Source organism: Emydura macquarii, unplaced genomic scaffold, assembly GCF_026122565.2.
Source record: "Emydura macquarii macquarii isolate MOO-44397 ecotype Brisbane River unplaced genomic scaffold, CSIRO-AGI_Emac_v2 contig_1253, whole genome shotgun sequence".
Classification (NCBI taxonomy): Eukaryota; Metazoa; Chordata; order Testudines; family Chelidae; genus Emydura; species Emydura macquarii.
In genome coordinates, this window is record NW_027131390.1 from 101,276,667 (window position 1) to 101,298,256 (window position 21,590).

The 21,590-nt window shown below is 39.1% G+C and overlaps 1 protein-coding gene across 3 annotated transcripts in view; it reads left to right on the plus strand.

The window, feature by feature from the left end:
• Positions 1 to 21,590, plus strand: part of MYLK (myosin light chain kinase) — a 325,439-nt gene that overhangs the window by 288,365 nt on the left and 15,484 nt on the right. For 2 of the 3 annotated variants that reach the window (XM_067549625.1, XM_067549627.1), the window contains 3 exons: positions 642 to 845; positions 7,133 to 7,350; positions 12,830 to 12,953. In XM_067549625.1, the coding sequence (XP_067405726.1) occupies positions 642 to 845; positions 7,133 to 7,350; positions 12,830 to 12,953 (546 nt within the window). Of the gene's footprint in view, positions 1 to 641; positions 846 to 7,132; positions 7,351 to 12,555; positions 12,688 to 12,829; positions 12,954 to 21,590 lie in introns of those variants that run through there. The other variant, XM_067549626.1, reaches the window with a different exon arrangement.

Sequence of the window (21,590 nt, forward strand, 5' to 3'; positions counted from 1 at the left end):
GGCTATCAAGCATACCTTTGCATGTGTCTAATTTTGTCTGGGTTGGGGTGAGGCGCAACCAAAAACTGTAACTCAAAGGGGAGGCTCGGCTCAGAAAGTTTACAAACCGCTGCTCCAGAAGCCCATTCTTTCTGCACATGTATGTGTAACGGGTGCTAATGGGAGCAATGTGTATCAGAGAGTGAAGAGACTCTCTAATTAGGGAACTTTGGGCTGCTACAGGATCGTAGATACATGTGTGTGTAGGTGTTTTGCTTGTAATATCAGTGTACACAAGCATAGGTGCTTATTTTTTTATTGTTCCTGGTGATATGCACCAGCCTAACTAAGGTCAGAATTGAGCCTTCAGGTCAAATCCTCAGCTCTTGCAGATCAGCATGGATTGACTTCAGCCGAGCCACAGCATGTATACTGTGTGAAGATCTCACCTTTTGAGTGTAATATTCATCAAGATGATTTTGCAAATTAGTATGCCCGGTTCAGTCTTGGACAGCACTTGGACTAATACATGTGATCATGTGTTTTCAGTGCAAGATTTGAGTTAACCACTCTGAAAAAGTTTTTAGTTAAGTTTTGGTTTTAGTCTTAGTAGACCATAAAATATTAAAAATTATTTCATGGAAATAGTTATATGTTTTCAGGGGGAAATTTGGACAAGTCTTTAAACTTGTTGAGAAGAAAACTGGAAAAGTTTGGGCAGGAAAATTTTTCAAAGCATACTCAGCTAAGGATAAAGAAAATATAAGACAGGAAATCAGCATCATGAACTGTCTACATCATCCAAAACTTGTCCAGTGTGTAGATGCTTTTGAAGAAAAAGCCAACATCGTCATGGTCTTGGAAATGTAAGTATAACCCAGAGCTTACTAGAGGAAAGAATTAAGAGTAAGTTTTAGTCTGTTGGTGCCCAGTGTGTGAAGGTCTGCTGACACCGTGACAGATAATTAAAAATAAGTTGCCCTTTTTGTATAAAACATTATCAACTGATGGGTGACTCTCAGAAAGGCCAGATTTTGTGTTTTGGTCACATAAATCATCCAAAGTTCATCCAAGTGTTAACATCTTTGGCCAAATTATTCCTAATGTATCTCCATTGATTTCAATGGAGATACACCAGAGCCTATACAATCTGGCTAAAAATTTCATGAGCACAGATACTTATGAGATTTCTGTTGCGTCCTGCATCTGGTTCAGTTGGTAATACTGAAGGAATGGTACTTTTCTGGTATTTCTTCTCTCTGCTTCCAGCTGGAATGTGGAAACATAGAGGAATTTGAGAATCAAAAATACCAATTGGAGAGAAAAATATAACCAAATATTTCAGAATCTTCAGTTCCAGATTGGTTCTAGAAATGAGAAAAGGTTTGGGGACAAGATTATTATTCTTTATTTGATGTGGCAATCTCTAAGCATGCATTAGATAAAGTACTACCAAGTCTTTATTTAAATACTGGCCAGTCATTTTTCATAGATGATGGAACAGCTGTGCACAATGAATGAATTAATCAATAATTTACAGAAGTGAAAGATGTGATTCAGAATGCAAACACCAAAGCCAAAGTCTAACAGAATAGCTGAACTTTTATGAAAAATTCCACTCAGCACATTTATAATCATATCTGTTAAAGGAGCAAAAAAAGTTAACTACAGTACTCAACCATTGTTAGAAGCAACATTTATTTTTCATTAAAGGCAGGGTCCTCTGTCTGCATCCTTAAGTCCAGTGGATCAACCTGTAGTAGTCTCCTTGGCAGAGAAGATATGAGACTTGATTATGTAACACTTGGGTACTACAGTGAAGGATGCTATAGAAAATCTAGATAGAAGATAAACACAAAGAGAATTCTAAATTGAAGTTAATGGATGCAAACAGTATTGTATAGTTCTCCCTGGCTCTCTAGCACCCAGACTGGCTCAACGCAACCTGAGCGGCCCCTAATCTCACCACACAGAGTCTCCCTAACTCATCGCCCAGACTTAGCAGTTACAGAAGGCACTGAGGATACGTGTTTTGTTTTCTTTCATTCCTTCCCACCACTCTCAAGTCCCTGTTACCATCCTTCGCTCCAAGAAAAACTAATCAGGATCACATTCAAAGACTATCTGTGCTACTTCCTAGTTGTGTCATAAACCAATGGTGCCCCATTTCCCATGCTCACCGGGTCTATATACACTAATCACTTTGTGGCCCAGCTCACACCATCACTGAAAGTGGCAGAGATGCAACATACGAATCAGAGTACAGAGCAACATCATACTGTTCTAACTACGTGTTAGCCATTTAATCTATCTTGCCATCAACCACCATAGTTATATGTAGATCATAGTGTGTATTCTTCCACTTTTGCAGAAGACAGGGCTCAAAAGGTGTCCTGGTGCTGGAATGCTTTTCAAGATGGGAATCTGTATAATACATTACAGCTTGGAATGCAATGTTCAGACTCCACAAGCAATGAGAGCATGTATGACCAAAATGACAGTTGCATAATCTATCGGTGCACCTGTTTAATGTGAATGCTGTATTTGTAGCAGCAGCAGCAAGAAAGAAAATCAACTCTTGGTTGCTGTTGATATTTTGCCCAAAACGATAGGTCAATTGCTATGGTCCCAGCACAGCTGCTTCCCATTGTGGTGCATAAAAAGGGAAAGGAAGGGAGTTTTATTGCTGACTTGATCTTCCTTGCAAAATGAAGATTGCTTTAAGCAAAGAGAACGTAGCTCTACTTGTCTGAAGTTGGTGCATGTTCAGACTGCGTGAAAGCACAACCATATTTCAGAGATTGAATCCTTGTTATGCAACTTTGGTGCTTAAATATAAGATGGTGCTTTTTATTTTTGGATTTAAAACTTGAGCAAGTTAGTGATGGTTGGGGGAGGAAAAACCCTACTTAGTTTGGAATTGGGAGCTGGCAGACCTAATGGAAAACAGAAGGAAATGTATAAAGGGTTCTGGATAGCCTGTCTCTCTACACACTATTAATTTCCCCCACCACCAACCCACCAGCTATTTTAAAAGATAAGATGCATTTAAATACCACAGAGTTTAGTTATTTTAGTCTGTGTTTAGGCATGATTTTAGGTTTTAAGCTAGCTTATGTTTGCACATCAGCATTTACAGGCCAGAGTTTCAGAAGATCTCAACAGCCAAGCAGTTCCCATTGTTCTCATCAGGGTATAAAAATGTAGCCAGATTTCCGAAAGGGCTCATCTCCCATTGGTCCACTCCAATGAAGTGGCCAGATTTTCTGTAGTGCTCAGCATTTAACAGCTCCCATTATTCTCTAAAGGAGCTGCTGCTGTGTATTGAGCACTTTTGGAAACTTCATTGCAGTGGCTTGATGGGAGATGAGCTGTAAGCACACACAGGATCTATTGCCAGACCCAGAGTCTCTTTCCAGGCAATTTTATTTTCCAATCATAGACAAAAACAGTTCCTCAGCCCACTCTGGGCTACAGCTCCCAGGGGATTTCCTCCTTTGCTTCTCTATCCCTTGTGCATTAGAGCCTCCTACAGGATTCTTCCTTGCCCTTTAAGCTGAATATCACCTCCCAGCACTTTCTCTCTGGAGGCACTTTTTCCTCAGTAGGTTCCTTCCTGTTGCTTCTCCCAGGGGACTCCGCTGATTCTGATCCTTTGTGCTTACTGAGGGCTGGTCTACACTAGAGAGTTTTGTCGACAAAAGTCAGCTTTTGTCAACAAAACAGTGGAGGTGTACACCTTCAAATATTCCTCCCACCAACGTAACTCCCTTGATATGCCAACATAATAAAACCACCTCAACAAGAGGTATAGGGCTTAGATGGGTGTAGTTAGGGTAACAAAGTGTCAATGTAGACACTGCATTTCCTTACTGCATTCCCTGTCATTCTTGTCAATTTCAGTTACCGCAGTGGCTACAAGTTGACCTATATTAGGTCAACTTACTTTTCGAGTGTAGACAAAGCCTGAAAGCCTGGCTCTTCATACCCCAGGTGCTGCCCTGCCCTCTTAATTGGCCAAACTGGGAGCACCTGTTCTAGCACAGTGGCGCTGGACCTGTTTCATTTCAAGAGGCCAGCCACCCTGTGAGATGAATTCTTTTAAAAATCTGATCATGTGTATATCTATCGTGGGCCAAATTCTGCGTTTGTAATGTATGTATGCTATTCCCATTGATAGTGTATCTTCAAGAAGAGAATTTGTTTCTGTATGAATATGAATGAAGACTGAAAACCACTTACAATTAATTTAGAAATAATAGTAACAATCTGACTCACTTGCCATACAGCCATAATCCCCTTGAAACTAACCCGACTGAAAGAGCTTACCCTGTGCGTGTGGATATTTGTCTCTTGTGTATGCAGAGATTTTATGTATTAGGTCACTGAGTCCATCCCCCAAAATTCCAGTGCAGGATTCTTCCCTATATTATAATTTCAGTGCTTTGTACCCTCTAGTTTTACATGTCTCCAAGATTTCCCCTAGAAGACTTGTTCATTGTCTTACAGACCTCATTGCTAGGAGGATTTTTTTTCCTGATATTCAGCCTACATTTTTTCTTTTAATTTCATCCCAAAATATCTGGTTATTTCCTTTTGTATCTCTCCTTGGTGTATACCCTATGCAAATAATCTGAGCGGTTTAAATGTCTGTAGTTACCAAAGGCTTTGCTTAGCCAAGATATAGCTATTAAGTTCTTTTGATTGGTTCTCATAAATCAATCCCTCCACCCTCTTAAATCATTTCAGTTGCTCTTCTCTGAAAATCCTCCAATTTGTCTAGTTTGTCACCTTGCTTGGAGATCCAGGGACAATCAAATGCCAGGCAGTTTGATTTCCAAATATAGAAGTACTCCTGTCTCAGTAGATATTCCAGCAGCAAGGAGAATTTTTTAATTTTAAAAATGTAATGCCCTGTGAATTGCTTTGAAAGTTCAGGAGTAAGTGCCTTCAGATTCTTTCACTTGACCCATAAGGCAAATTTATGTTTGCATAGACTAATAAACCTGAGATTATTAAAGTGCAAATGAATCCCCCATTCATTTGGTATGAATGAGTTGTCACAAATCAGCAAGCCTATGCATTTGATCTGAACCTGAGTATATGTCAAAAAATGTGGTGAAGAAAAGATTTCACACAAGGAAACTCCAAAAGAGGTTCTTTAAATGACAATAGTGTCTCTGGGGGCCACAATCTTAAAATAACAGGTGGCTAAGGAGTGCAGTTGCTGTGAGATGCATCCTGAAGGGTATGCTTCTCAAGAACCTGATCCAAAGCCCATTGAAATCAATGGAAAGATTCCTATTGACTGGATCGGCCCTTCGCTGATGTTCTCACTGTCCATTGTTCGAACTGCATGAAATAAAAACAGTACTCCCTCTTTCAGTGCATGGAACTTGGGCTACACTTGATCAATCCACCACTTCAAAGAACCTTTAAAAACACAACCAGAAAAAGAAGCTACTTGTAAACAACACCGCTTTTCTAATATAATATAAAGTGCAGGAAATAAAAGAAACACCAAGAATCTAGGAAATGCAAGCACAGTTTATCTTGATGACATTACCAGAATAGCCAGAGGAATGAGGGGAGAGAACAGCATGCACGTATGTCGACAGAAGTTCATTTCCATCTTACATGGCTAAAAGGATATACTAGAGATAATGGCATAGACTCTGCAAATGCAGAGCCAAGAAGAATGGCATTTATAGTACAAAAAAAGAATTGTTCAGATTAGTCATTAGGTCTATTTTAAGCAGCCACTGAAGTATGTTTCACTTGAAGGTTTTTTGTCCTTTCTTTTTAATTTATAAGGTCTTTGGTTGGGAATCCTCTTTTAACTTAAATATCATGATTGTCTCTGACAAGAAGCTGCCTGCTGTCTCCTCTGCATTTCTTGTAAAGTCCAAGGCTGATATTTATTTTGGAACTGCACAGTTCTCAAAGCACATACTTTCTGAGAACAGATGCTTTCATAAACATCTCTGGATTGGTTGCTAACATATTGAACTCATAAACTGTTAGAACCAAGAAACTTGAATTTTGGATGTGTTTATCTGAGCACTCCAGCCATTGTCTTAGCCTTACATAGTAATCCATGTAATCATTTGAGTTTGTCAAGCACATGCTGTCCGTATTGTTTCCATTTTTAGTTCTCCAATACTTTTTAGTAGGAAACTGCAGTAGCTACTCTAATTATGTATTTTCCGAAACGTTATAGTTAAAGTAACAAAAGGAGTCCAGAACTCCAGATGTTTCTATTTCAATTTAATACATGAGGGATATAGAATTTCTTACCGTGTATCTGACAATTTATAAACATTGAAATGCCTTTCAGTTATGTTTTCCTTCTGTAACTGAAATATGCATTTGGCAGTGAGAGTAAATGTTGCCAAATATTAAGCCATATAGAGTGTGCAGTGTTTCATTTACAACAGATTTACAAGGGCAAGGGTGCTTTTCACCATTCTCTCCCTTATTCATGTGTCACCCACAGCATAAATAAAAAGTATTTCCCATCTTTGGACATTAGTAGAACAAGTTGAGTAATTTAGAAAGTATCAAAAATAACTAATTTTTTTTTATTCTGACTGTAGAATCTTCCTTCTCCAGTCATTTTGTACCCCTTCCCTCCCTCACACATCCCCTTCCTGCAAATGCAGCCAGAGGCTTCTCCCTTTCCCTGGATCCAGCCCTTCTTGTTTTAAGATCCACAGTTTCTTCTCCCACCATGTGTTTGGTTTTCTTTCAATTTTGAATTCCTTTCTCGAGTTCTTTAATATTAGGGGGATCATAAGCAAATGTCAGAGTGTCACAACCACCTTGCCCTTCTGTTATTGCTAGATCCATCTACATGGATTGGGACTGGTAACGAAAACAAGGTTCAGTATGGAAAAGGTTGAGATCCACTGATCTACATCATGCACAAAAACAGCTTACGAGAGATCTTTTTTCTGTAGTGTGTGTGGAAATCTCCATTAAAACACAAAAGCTGTTTCCTAAAAGACCTTCAAAACCCTTCAGGACCTGCTAGCAATGTGAACCCATCTCAGAGTGTATAATGGTAGTTTACCAATAAATATATATATATATAATTAATATATATATTTTTAAAATCCTATAACTCCCCCCCCCCCCTTTTTTTTTGTTCCAGTGTTTCTGGAGGAGAACTCTTTGAACGAATCATTGATGAGGACTTTGAACTGACAGAGATAGAGTGTATTAAATACATGAGGCAGATCTCGGAAGGAGTTCAGTACATCCATAAGCAGGGCATTGTCCATTTGGACTTGAAGCCGGAAAACATTATGTGTGTCAACAAGACTGGTGCAAGAATCAAACTCATTGACTTTGGACTTGCAAGAAGATTAGGTAATAAATCTGTTAACTTCATTATGTTCAAATGACAAATTGTGTGCTGCAGGAACAATTTATCGTATTTATTGTTATGCTCTTTTGTATATAAAGATCAAATGGCTACTTTCAATTTTAATCCTCTTATTTTAGAGTAAGATATTAAAACTAAGAAAGAACAAAAGTAAGACATCCATGAGAGAGCATATAGTGTGTGTCTGTTTAAGACAGTCTGCACTGAAGTGAATACAAAATGGCAGTCCGTCTCTAGCTCGGAAGGTGAAATACACAACAGTCAGAACAGTTGTATAGATAAATCACCGTGTTTACCCAAAATAATCTTGAAACACTAGTTCCTTATACTTGAGATAAACCATAAAATCAAGGTCCTGATCATTTGTAGTCATTAAAGATCCCAGGGCACTTTTTTAAGAGCAAGGTTTGTTCCAGGAAATATCCAGCTCAGGTAATTACATTCTACTTAAATTTCCCCTTCACTTTGTGTTGGTTAAAGTATTCTTCTCTTCATGTCCTAAACTGTTGTGTATTGTTGTACATGCTACACTGTTGAAGAGCCACTTCCATCAAACAGTCCCCTTTTTTGAACTATTCGTAACTTTCTTATAAAAATCCTTTTGGACTGAAAGTTCCCATGTATGGTGTCATTCCAAGTGGAATCGTTTGGGTGGCTACTTACGTTCATGTTTTTCAGTGACCTCGTTTCTAGCTCCATTAGTGAACCTCACATATGCTGGGAAGCCCTACAGCAAATAGCTCTGCTGACTGAACATCAAGAACTCTTTTTCCATAGCGAGTTTCTATTTTTGTGTTATAATTAGCCACAGAAGAAAAATCATTCCAAGAATTAGACTAGATATGGCCAGATTGTGGACTTGCTACTCAGGTTGCAGGAGCAGTTATTCACACAACTAGTTCAATTGACTTCCTTGGAGCAGTTTGTGTGAATTACTGCTCACCAATGTAAGTAAGGGCTTCACAATGGGGCCCATAGTTGTGTGTTCCCCCTTTTAAATAAAATTACACGTGATTCCTTTACAAAAAGACCAAAACAAGTGATTAGTGTGCAAGTGATGACTGGAATTATTACATTCTACCTTTAATAGTATATCCCTATATCCATTCTTCCATTGCCTGTCTGTCGCAAGTCAAAGATGAGGGCAAACATAACCATTCTTAACTAAAAAGTCTATATTGATTTAATTGGGAATGAACAAGTCTGCCTTCCAAATTTTTTAAGGTGTGGTTATGCTCTGAAAAGAGACTAGGACCTTCTTATTCAACCACTTTCACATAATCTGCTCACTTTACTTACTGAAATAAAAATTGACTGGCACGTATGCTACTAGTAGCACTATAGAGTCAACAAGTTCTGGGAGATTGAGCTTGGTTTTGTTCTGGTTCAAGAATCATCAGCAGAATTGTTAATTAAGTTCCAATAATGAAATCTTTGTTGGTGATGTGTAAAAGATTCCAACTTGACTGTCAGATTCCAGATAGCAGCTAGGAAACCCATCTATTTATTTGTAAAGTCAGCAGATTTGATCATTGAGAGACAATAAATCCCAGAATGGTAGTTTTACAGTAACTTTTCCAAGTAGCACCCAGGATTACCAAAAGATAAACTGGATTCCCTCTACTCAGTGTGGTGTTCATATTACTAGTTTTTGCATTTTTGGAAAGCATATTACATTCACTGTGTATTTTGCACAGTGTGATGCAAAAATGTGAGCCTCTGCAGTCATGTCACTTATATCACATTTGCAATTGTGATTTACTTTTCTCAATCATAGGATGATAGCCATGTTCACCAGAACTGATCTTGATTTCATTAGACGTAGATTAATTTGTGTAATGCCCTTGCTTGCAAAGTGGCATTATGGGGTATTTGCATTTTTTCTCATCTGTGAACCAAACTCCCCTCTGGTGTTACACCACCACCACCACCCCACCACCCCCCCCCCCCCATGGCTGAATTGTGACCAACTTGGTCCAAATTATCTAAGTTCAAGATGTGGCATATGTAGCAGTTCCCAGAAAGAGAGAGGACCATGCTAAACAGCTCATAGGAAGGAAAATAGAGCTGTACTGATGAGTAAGACTTTCCCAACATTCAGCTCAGACCTCTTCCAGTAAAAGGAAAACAATTTTTATTAGCAACAGCTCTACGTCATTCAAAATTGTGTTTTTATGTGGTTTTATTTAGTTCCTTCTTCTTTGCAATTGTCTACTTTGACAGAATGTGGGCATTCTAATGCGGCCATATATCGTTACGTTGGAATACCAATTGACTTTCCTGGAAGGGGGCTGAGGACCCTTGTTAGAATCGCAATGTATGATTTTAATCTGGCAGACTTTATTCAGTCAAAAGGCCTGGTAAAGAGAATGGAAATGATAACTAAGTGAAGACTGCTTCAATTTGCTGTATAACATTAGAGCTTTCTTTTTAATTGTTTTGTCATCAATAAAAATCAGGGACATGTTAACTTTCAGCATTTTGATCTAACTTTATATTAGTTAAGACCAGAGATCCTTCTGCAGTCATTTTCTGCAGATAATTAGTTCTCTTATTTTGTCAGGAAATACCAAAGACATAGTAGGACATTTTCCTGACCTTTTTTGGTGTTCTTAGAAGCTCATGTAAAAATTTATTTAAGATAAACTTTGTGGGTTCATAGGAGTTTCGTGTGTGTCTCCTGTTAAGACATTGTTTTTTGAAAATCAATTTGTTACGCGCAGTGCAGAAAAAAAGGCCAGTTTCCAACTAACTCTTCAGCATTAGATGTCACTTAAAATGTAACCAAAGACAGGGTTCTGCTTATGTATCAACCTTGTAAACAGTATGGTAAAGTTCTGAGGTTTTTATTGAGTAGGATATGTCTAATTTTGTGTACAGCCAACTCAACAGTGGTACTGTCACATGATACGTTTTAACTATAAAGGCCAGGTTTTCAAAAACCACCTCCAAACCTGTGGACACCATTTTTCACACTCCAGTTTTTGAATGTGCAGCCTTTTATGAGTGTTTGCACAAGTGTGGTAAAAACTTGTTTGGGCAGAATTATTCCTAAAATTCTGGAGACTGCATTGAGGCTCCTTAAAAAAATTGGCCCTTTGTGCAAAATGTATGTCACTTTTCAGTCACTAGAAACTGACATCCTTTGCATGGGAAAATAAAGGTTGCATGAAAATAAAGGTTTCCTGAATTAACTTGCTATCACTGTTTTGAGAAGAGGAAGAAAGGATTTTGTAATGTGTAAAATGGCAAGCTCAGGGGAATGAGAGTGAATTCACTGTGATAATGTCCAGTGCATACTTGCAGGAGGAAGGGATGGTTAGTGGTTATGACACAAAACTGATTCTGTCACAGGCTAACTGTGTATTCCATGGGCAGATTACTTAACTTCTCTGTGCTTTGGGTTCCTGATCTATAAAATGGGGATACTAATGCTTCCAAAGGGCATGGAGATGTTGTGTGATTAGTATTTGTAAAGTGCTTTGAGATCTTTGGATAGAAGGAACTGTGGAAGGACAAATTAAGTATAATTTCTTAACCAGGTGAACTGATGATCATGCAGGAATGATAGTAAAATGTGGTTAATTGTGTCTACTAGATGGTTGTGAGAAATAATCATATGCTGTAGGAGCTCTGTTCTGATGGCCAAGTGAGTCCAGCCGTAGTCTCGTAAACAATTAATCTTCTGATAATTTTCTTAGTTTTTGTTTTAATTGTTATAAGGGCACACCACTTTGTAATTCTGGTTATTTTAACATTAATGGACTGGAGGCTATTACATCTGTTTCCCCTCCAATCCCTTGCCTGTCTTTCTATTGAGGGCAGGGACAATCTTTGACTCTGTATTTGTACAGTGCTTAGCACACTGGGGCCCGATCTAGGTGTTACTGTCATACAATTAATAAATAATAATTGTAGTATAGTGGACCTCATTTAAACCAACCACTGATTGTCCAGGTTATCATGGAGTCTGGACTAGACTGGTTTCCCAGACTAAATCCATTTGCTCCAATATAGCCAATAAACATCATTTCTTGGTCCTCACTTTGTGCCCACTTGCACTTGATCATTTCCTCTTTCTATTCCTGGACATCCTTGTTCCCTATCCACTTCTTGTTGGTTACCTCCCCACTTGCACTCTTGCTTCTTTCCTCCTTTTCCTTCTCCAGCTGTTTAGAATGGACATCGGCTAAAATGGGCACATGGGATTTCCTATAATTCCATTCTAAATTACTTGCATTTTGTTTCACACCCTTCTCTAGCAATGTTATCTGAAACTCATAGAATCATAGAATATTAGAGTTGGAAGGGACCTCAGGAGGTCATCTAGTCCAACCCCCTGCTCAAAGCAGGACTAACTTCAGCTATATCATCCCAGGCAGGGCTTTGTCAAGCCTCAGCTTAAAAACCTCTAAAGATGGAGATTCCACCACCTCCCTAGGTAACCCATTCCAGTGCTCCACCACCCTCCTTGTGAAAAACTTTTTCCTAATGTCCAACCTAGACCTCCCCAACTGCAACTTGAGACCGTTGCTCTTTGATCTGTCATCTGCCACCACTGAGAACAGCCTAGCCCCCATCCTCCCTGGAACCCCCTTTCAGGTAGTTAAAGGCTGCTATCAAATCCCCCCTCATTCTTCTCTTTTGCAGACTAAACTGGACATGTGTAGTACAGATAGTGGCACTGTGCTTGTTTTTGCTGGCAACATGGCACATGTTTGCTTCTAGTCTGTATAGGTTTTTATTCTACTCTCATCACTGCAATATCTGAGTGCCTTCCAGTGGGGCATTAAGTGACCTAACATCTGTCACATGTGGTGCATTTTTTTCTCATTCTCTACCTGAGCATTTTTCAAATTTAAACAAGCACCAGTGGCAAGGCATTGATTTTCTATGAAATGTTTTGGATGCAGCCAATATTTTTTGTTCCACATTTATTACTGTTTCATTTTGCTTTGCAGTGCAAAGTTGCCCACGCTTTGATAAGGGCAATAAAAAGTCCTCCGGTTCTGTTCTAGCACCTGTATCCTTTGCTGGAAATGCTATTGTGGAGCTACCTAAGCAGAGATGGGCCCAGCTATCCACGAACTTTTGGGGGAAGTTCAGATCTGAATCCACACATTACAAACTAGGCCCATCTCTTTTATCTTCCCAGTGTGTGCTGTTAACCCTGTGTCTGTCTTATTTAGAATGCAAATTCTTCAGGGGAGGAACTCTCTTTATTGTGTGTCTTGTGCCGTGATGAGTGCATTTGTGATACTAAGCACAGAAGAATTATCATTATTTGTTCATACATGAGCCCAGGAAGACAGGGAGCTGGCCAAGCTAGTAGCAGCTCAGTCAATTATTTATCTTTTTGGTAAGAGTTTAATAACTAACCCATGAATGTGACTGCAAACTGTTGCTTGTACAGTCAAAAAAAAATACATAACTGTTAATGTTTTCCTCTTTCTTTCTTCACAGAAAGTGCAGGTTCTCTGAAAGTTCTCTTTGGGACGCCTGAGTTTGTGGCTCCAGAAGTCATAAACTATGAACCTATTGGATATGCCACAGATATGTGGAGTATAGGAGTTATCTGCTACATCTTGTGAGTACTTTTGCTAGTCTTGGGCCGCATCCTGGGAGCTTCTGAACATGCTCAACTCCCAGTGACTGCGGAGGTGTATTATTCAGGATTTGGCCCTTATATTTTGTAATCATGAACTACAGAATGATCAATGAACACTAACCTAAGTGGGCCAAAATCATACAGCTATTTTCTGAACAATCCCATTGATAAATTTCAGGACTGTAGCCTTGAATTTATCCAGTTGCACTTGTCACTGTGGGGTTTCAAAAAATACAGCTTGTTGAAAGAATGTTAAGTTAACAAAAGTCAGCAGCAGTCCATGCTCACATAAAAAGACATTGTCAAAGAGTCTTTCATATAGTCCGTAAATATTTTTTCTTCCCTGCTGCTTAAAAGGAACACCTTTGTGTCTTGAAATCTAAATCTGTTTCCTTGCATGTACCTTGACTTGTTATTGAAGGGTTGCTTCTGAATCCCTAGACTACTGCCATTGATGTTACTTATTTTAGAAATCAGAGCACTGAAACATTTGTTGTAAAAAAAAGAATTTGGACAAATTATATGTATTTATCAAATTTACACCAATAAAAATGACCAGATAATTTTGAAGCTCTCCAATCCTGACTATATCCTTTGAAAGCATGTGAGATAAACTAACAAATCCCAGTGATGCTGTATCACTTTTTAATGCACTATTTTACATCTACCACAGGATGAACTAATTCATTTTTATATACAGTTTATATCAAACTAGTGCAAATCTCAGTGCACTGATTGGTGCAGGTTCTGCTTAGATGGTATTTTTATGTAGGTGGTTGATTATACATACTCATGATCTTCCAGAGGCTCTTTCTAGAAGAGGACGTAGGTGAGCAGGGTTTTCGTCCTTGAATGCGAAGAGCAACAAAAAAGATCTGGCTCCAGCTGTGACATGTTCAAATTTGATGACAAATAAATATAATAATTCAGCTGGGAACAGCTTCTTTCTTTCTCATCGCAATATCACACTCTAATTTAAGTCCGTTTACTTATGATTCTGTAACAGGATTGCTCTGTGTTCTTGAAACATCCCACTTTTGTAGCAGGGAAAGGGTTAAGTGGGTTTTTTCTGATCTACTCACTCACTGAGGCAGGTGACTTATTATCCCTTCTAGTTACAAGGGAGGTAGGAGTGGTTTTCTAAAGGGAATGGATCTAGAGTGTTGGCTGAGTGAGCAGTCCTAAGCCAGGAACCCTAGAAGCAGCCATGCCTGCAGAAGAAGGTTTGAACAGAACTTTATCTTACTGTTAATTTGTTAATACAGTCAAAGTGCAGGGAGTGTATGACTCTGCACAGTGTGTAGACTTTGTTTTAGAGTACTTTGTGAAAGGCATATGTTCACAGGTTCCTTTCATTTCTTTTCTCAAATCTTATCTGCCTTTTAAAAAAACAATTATATTATTAGACTTTAAAATAAAAAAGAAGAATGCCATGGTCAGATATTAGAGAGACAAGGTGTGGGAGATAATATCTTTTACTGGACCAATTTCTGTGGGTGAGAGAGAGAAGCTTTCGAGCTTACACGGAGTTCTTCTTCAGGCCTGGGAAACTAACTCAGAGTGTTACTGCTAAATACAAGGTGGAACAGATTGGTTAGCACCACGTTTCCCAACTGGTGGGCCACAGCACACTGGTGTGCTATCAGGCCTGAGCAGGCGTGCCACAGAATTTTTTCGAAAAACGGCTTGAAGAGTTCTGAATTGGCTCATGAATATTCATGAGTTCATTCGGAGACTACAGGGTGGCGTGCCTCAAAATAATTAGAGGTATCAAGGTGTGCCATGGCAGAGAGAAGCGTGGGAACCGCTGGTTTAGGATATGTAGTTAACATTTTTCAAAGTCTCCTTCGAGGTGAAGTGACCTGTTAACACCCTTCCAGTCACAGGGAAGAAAGGAGCCTGGGCGTGGGAGGCAGGGATGTATGGAGAGCAGCGGGGGCAGGGAGAGGAGGAGGCGGCATTGTTAGTGGGTTACAGATTGTCGTAATAAGCCCCTTAAACTCTCTCTGGGACACTCCCACACCAGCATCAACTTCCTGGACACCACAATTCGCTTCAGCAATGGAACCTTACAGACAACTATATACAAGGAAACCATGGATCACCACACCTACCTTCTTCGATCCAGTAACCACCCCAAACACACCAAGAAATCAGTAATCTACAGCCAGGCACTCAGATACCACAGAATATGCTCCAAGAAGAAAGTCCAGGATATACACCTCAAAACCACTTTCACCAAACAAGAACACTCCACCAGAGAAGTAGACCACAACGTAGAACGAGCCACTCAACTACCACAAGAGAACCTGCTTCAATACAGAAATAAAACACCCCTAGTTGTCACCTATCACCCCACATTGGAACTCATACAGGGTATCATCAAACTACTACAACCCATACTTCATAGGGACCACCATCCAGAAATAAATCTTTTCTGAACTCCCTCTTCTGGCATTCAAGCAATCCCCCAACCTCTCCAAGCTCTTCATCAGAAGCAAGCTCCCTGCAGACCAGGACACACCAACTCAAAGCAGCATCAGATCCTGCCAAGAACAGCAGATGCAAAACCTACAGACATATCTCCACTGCTCCAATGATCAACATCACCCACAACACACATTTCAAGATCCCTGGGGCCTACACATGCCTATCACAAGATGTGGTGTGCTCATCCGGCGCACTAAATGACTCAATAACAACTCTGTGGGTGAAACCAGACAATCTCTACACTCTCAAATGAACTCACACAGAAAAGTGAGGAAAGACAAACACATCACTTGCGGGTGAACACTTTTCACAAAGCAATCACTCTATACGTGACCTATCAGCCCTCATCCTCAAAGGAAACCTGCACAACACTTTCAAAAGACGAGCCTGGGAGCTTAATTTCATAACTTCATTAGACGCTAAAAATCATGGACTGAATAAAGACACTGGATTTATGATTTATTACAACAATCTGTAACCCACTAACTACCCGACCCCCAGCTGCTTTCCCTATCTCCCTGCCTCACCCCACCCCGCCCCTTCCTTTCTTCCCTGTGACTGGAAGCATGTTAACAGGCCACTTCACCTTGAATGGTCCTTTGAAATATGCGTTAACTACTTATGCTAAACTATCTCTTCCCCCTTGTATTTAGCCATGACACTAACTGTGAGTTAGTTTCCTAGACCTGAAGAAGAGCTCTATGTAAGGTCGAAAACTTTCTCTCTCACCAAGAGAAGTTGGTCTCTAATGTCTTGGGACCGACATAGCTACAACAACACTCTATACGTTAATCAGATATGACATACATTCCCTCATAACTGTTTGGTCTTTATTTTAGGGCGTGGTAGGCTTTTTTGTTTTTGATTTTGGTTTCTCCACACTTTTCATATACATTCCTATGCAAACCATTCTCATGTTTGCAACATCCCAAAGACATGTTTTGTAGTATGAGGATAACCAAAGGCAATATCATCAGTGATTTTTTTATTCAGGAACTATGAGATATAAAGCCTTTCTAAAATTAGAAATCGAGGCTTCTGTTTTGCCAACATGAAACTGCTTTTAACTAGCCCTTTTAAAAGATTTCAACAGATGTCTGGCTTTGGTTTTTAAAAGGACTCCATCTTTATTCTGGGTTCTGTTGGTTTTTTTCACTTGTATTAGTCCTGTTATGTTGACTTGTTTTCTCTTTTGTAAAAGAGACTTTAACCAAAATTGAAGGGGAACTTTCTTTGTCAAATACTTATGCTAGATCACTGACTAAGACAGAGAGGTCTGATTCACTATCTTGAATATACAATTATTTATGTCATTCCTGATTTTGCATTTGTGGACACTGATGTAACAAGAGGCGAAGTAACTTGCACAATGCGAACTGGGATTAGCCCGCATTGCTTCTGTTTTTCAGTACCAATACAGGCTATTTATGTACACTTGCTATTTAACAGGTTATGTTATATATCATATATTCATGTAAGTGGCTTCCCTATATTCTCTTAGGCACATAGGCACAGCCTTACTAATAGGTCAATGAGATGTCTAGTCTGGAATTAGCTACTATTGCTTACTTTTTAAAACAAGGCAAACCTACCCCCATGTAACTTCTTAGATACAGCAAATGACGTTCAGCCTTTGCTCTGAAGCATGAGAAATGACTGCTCTTGTAATTTTTATCTTACCCAATGTAAAAATAAATGCTATTGTTAATCATACACAGTGAAACCTCTTCAAGAGTCCACACTCATTAGGCAACCACCTGTCTTAAGAGAATATACCAAAGTACCCTCAAATGTACAGGGCATAATAGTGTGTCAGTTTTATTAGAAGACCATCATCATTAAGTATCTGATTTATTTAACATCAAATCCTATTTTTAACCTTACTGAGCTATTTGCCTCAGTAATAACCTGCAGCAGAGAGTTCCACAGGAGAATAAAATGTGTGAAAATGTTTCCTTCCATTGTTTTTAAATTCTTTGCCTTTTAGTTTGTGTCCTCTTTTCTTTAATATAGGAATGGGCATGCTCATTTGTTCTCTCCAGCCTTTACTCAATCTCTTTATGCCACTCATTATTTTATAAATCTCAATTCCACATTAAATAATTCCAATTGAATTTATCTCTTCTCCTGTGGAAGTGCTCCCTCCCATCCTCAAAAATGTCTCTGAACATTTTCATGACCCTTGTTTGGAGCCATTCTGTTTCTGAGATGAAGTGAGCTAAACTGAACACAGAATTAAAAGTCAGAAAGTGCCATCAGTTTATATGCAGGCCTACTAATATTTTCAGTATTGTTCTTGTTCAGTTCCCGCATTCTTTTCTGGAACCTGAAAGCTCCATCTGGATTGTTTGTGATTCAAGTAATGTAAACTACAAAAGCTGAATTCATAACACAAATTAATTTATATTTTTGTAATGTATGTTTTAGTTATCTGAGGCCTCCTTAGTAATAAGGCACTAGACTAGTGCTGTTCAGATCTGCAGATCAGACTGTTTGTCCATCTAATACAGAGTGCGGTTGAACCAATGCAGAGTTCCGATCCCAGAGGCCATTTTAGACATTAGCAAGCAGAATTTTAATATTAATAACATCAGAATTCTCTTCTTATACTTATTTTTTTAAGTTCTTCACCTGTTACTTTGGTGCTTTATGCTATGTTTGTAACGTAAGCAGAACATTTCTGGAAGCTTAAATTTCTGTGGATATTAATTCTTATGAGTAATTTGGGACTTTTGACTGAAAAGGCAAAATCAGTAGTAGTAGGTAGTAATTTATATTACTGTAATGCCTCAGGCTCCAAACAGATCAGGGCCTCATAGTGGGAAGAACTATATAAACATTGGAAGAGACAGTTCCTGCCCCAAAGAGTTTACAGTCCAACAGATAAGTTAGAGGATGGGAGGGGAGTCAGAGGCACAGTGAGGTGAAGTGACTTGCCTCGGTTCACACAGCAGGTCAGTGACAGAGGTATCTTGAGTCCCAATCCAAATCTTTTTTATTATTTAGAATCTTAGAATTTTGCCTCTGATTGGAAGGTCAGACAGCCAGATTAACCTATAGTTTCGTGGGTGGTTGTTCTGCATAAAACATGTGTACTGTCACAACCCCATTACAAAATATAAACCCAACCAAAAATAAGACAAGGAGCACAGTCTCCCACTGTGGTTTTGTTATTGTGCCCAACGTTGTCTGTCTGTTTAGATTATAAACTCCTTAAGGAAAGGACTGTGTCTTCCTTGATGTCTTGTACAGAGCTGGGTGCAGTTGGAACTCAAACAAGAGCATACAACAGTAATCAGATAGTCTATCTCCGCCAGGGCAGGACTTTTCTCTGCAGTAGGATGAATTGGTCATATACAAACTCAAGGGTGCAATGCAGAGCCTCACTACATCAAAGGCCTTTGGCACAATCCCTCTTGTATTTTCTGGGCATGCTGACAGAAGTGCAGAAGCTGCACTATCCTTGGGAATGGTGCACCACGCTTTCCCACAGCATACTTAATTCCAGGAGCATGTGCAGAGATATGGGCGATGGTAATACCACAGTTCTGCTTCCTCCCCACCCCTTTTGGGCCAATCTGTGTCCTTGAAGATATGGATGAAGCAGTTCTTTTGGTCTCCAGAACACAAGGACTCTGAGCAGCTCAGCCTTTTTCATGGAGCATGGAAAGGGGGAGAACTCCTTATTTCTTCCCTCAAATCCAGCACCAATGCCAGGGACACTCTGTCACAATCTGATTTCCAGTGAGATGTCAACTTCATTTTTAAAGGTCTCAAGCGAAGGGCTTTCTACCATTTCCTTGACTGCTGGTGTGCTGAAACCACTGCCTGTCATGTTGACCAATACTGCATCAGTGATTTTTGTATTCCTTCACCTGCCTATCTGTCTTCCATTTGTTCTCTTGTTTTACATTTAGATTGTAAACTTTTGGGGGGCAGAAACTGTCTCTCTGTTCTGTATTTGTACAGCGCCTAGCACAAGGGGGGCCTCTTCCATGACTAAAGCTCCTAGGCAGTACTGCAATAGACATGATAATAAATAGTAATACTAATAAAATGATTCCATTGTCTAATAGATCTTGCTGTTGGGAAGTTTTTCTGGGTATTCATTGCCTATATTATTTTCCTTAATTTCCTCCTGTTCTTTATGCATATTCTCTAGTAACACCCCCCTAAACAATTTCTCTCTTTCCTTGGTGCGAAGAGCTGCCATGGAACACTGATTATGCCTGGCAGTTATATAGCACTGGCCTTCAGTTAGTTTTTATTTTTCCAAGCTATTCATGTTCAGTCCTTCTTAAATGTCCCAAATAAATCATTCATTCCAGTGCATAATATTTTTTGTTCTTTAAATTTTCTCCATTGTATCTAAATCTTACTGTCTGTCTTTCTGTTTGATCTCACTGACTGACCTATTCTACTTCACAATCCTGTCCCATCATCTTTAGTTGATCTATTGACTTTGAAGTAAAATGCCACAAAAACTATGAGTTGTGTGAATCATCTCCATTTACGTCTATTTTCAGGGTTTCTCTTCATGTTTATAATAACATTTGTCTAATTGGAGCATAACCCAGATGAATTCTTTCCAACTCTCTATATTCCATTTACTCTTGCAGGCACTACAGAATTTTTATTTGTTTGATTTTTCTGTTCCTGACTCTTTTCTGGTGAGCTCTTTTGGACAGCCATCTCGCTAACATTCAGTAATGTAAAACTCTTTTTAAATTCTATTTTTATTTCAGTAGAAAAATTCAGGTTAAGAAATCCATTGTGTATACACATTATTATAAGATGCAATATTACTTGTCTTTCTGATAGCTGGATAAAGCAGGCATGGCTTTACTGTTGCTGATTCACTTCTGCACTTACTTCCATTAATTCAACTCACTTTATTAGTCCCATTTGTACTATATCCTTTAAAAGTAGCTGACCTCTGTGAAATCATAACTTTCCACTCTGATATAGATTGGTTTGGATTTCCAATACATCATATGCAGTTGCACCATGAACTTTTTCTTCAGGATCGTCCTGCAGTTGGCAGAACACTGTACATGTGTTCACCTGACCCTTCATAATCTCATGAGACTAGCTCTCCGATTCCATTGGTATCATTGGTGATTGATCATGGCTTCCATTGCCTTCTTGTATGGCACTTGGGTGGTAGAAATATCTTGCTCCATTATTCTCTTTTTGGACTGGTATGGCACAAGTCAGGGCATTGGTAACTGGATGCATTTAGGTCACTGGTTTAAATCTGGACCAGGTTAACAGTAAAGGCTTAAGCATACTTAATTCTGAAACTGAGAGAGCACTCATTGCATATTCTTTAGATAGATCCAGTAAAGAATCATCAAATGTTGTGATTGAGTTTTTCAAAATGAAAGAGAATTAGTTAGATTTTCTCGCTTGTCTCCCACTTATGCCTTTAACCTGTTCTGAAGAAACCACCCCCAGGTCACCATGGTCCATTCCATTCTTGATGTCTCTCCTGAGACTTCCAACACTAGAGCCAGTTAGCGCCAAATGTGATGGAGGTTGTTTTGTAAAGAAATGGTATGTTCATTAGGAAATGGACCGAGAGCATCAATTGATTTCGTATTGTAGATACAAGAGTTAAATTACCATCTGATCTCCTGTGATGTTATGATCATATTTGCCCAAATGTGCTTACTTCAAGTTATGTGCAAGGGCTACTAGAACCAGTGTGTTTGATTCATTCTAACAGTTTTGTCAGTTTTGTTCAGCTGTCATTGGCAATATGTTGAAAAGGTTGTAAAGTGGAGCTCAGCATCCTTGAGGCCTAATTATGGGAGATGCTGAGCATGGCAGGCAATGCTCAGTAAGTGGTTCTGTGAGGTGTTGAGCGTGCTCAATTTCCTTTAATTAGTCATGGTCTTACTACAGGAATTACTTGGTGAAATTCTATGGCCTGTGTTGTGCAGGGGCTCAGGCTAGATGCTCTAATGGTTCCTTTTGGCCTTAACATCTATAAATATAGGCACTCAGGATCTTGCAAGAATAGGCCTGTAAATACTGAGCATTGTCTAGAGGGTAAAATATCTCCATTCTTTATTTTAAAATGGAAATTGTGAAAGACTTTTAAACAAATTGTGCTTAGGATGC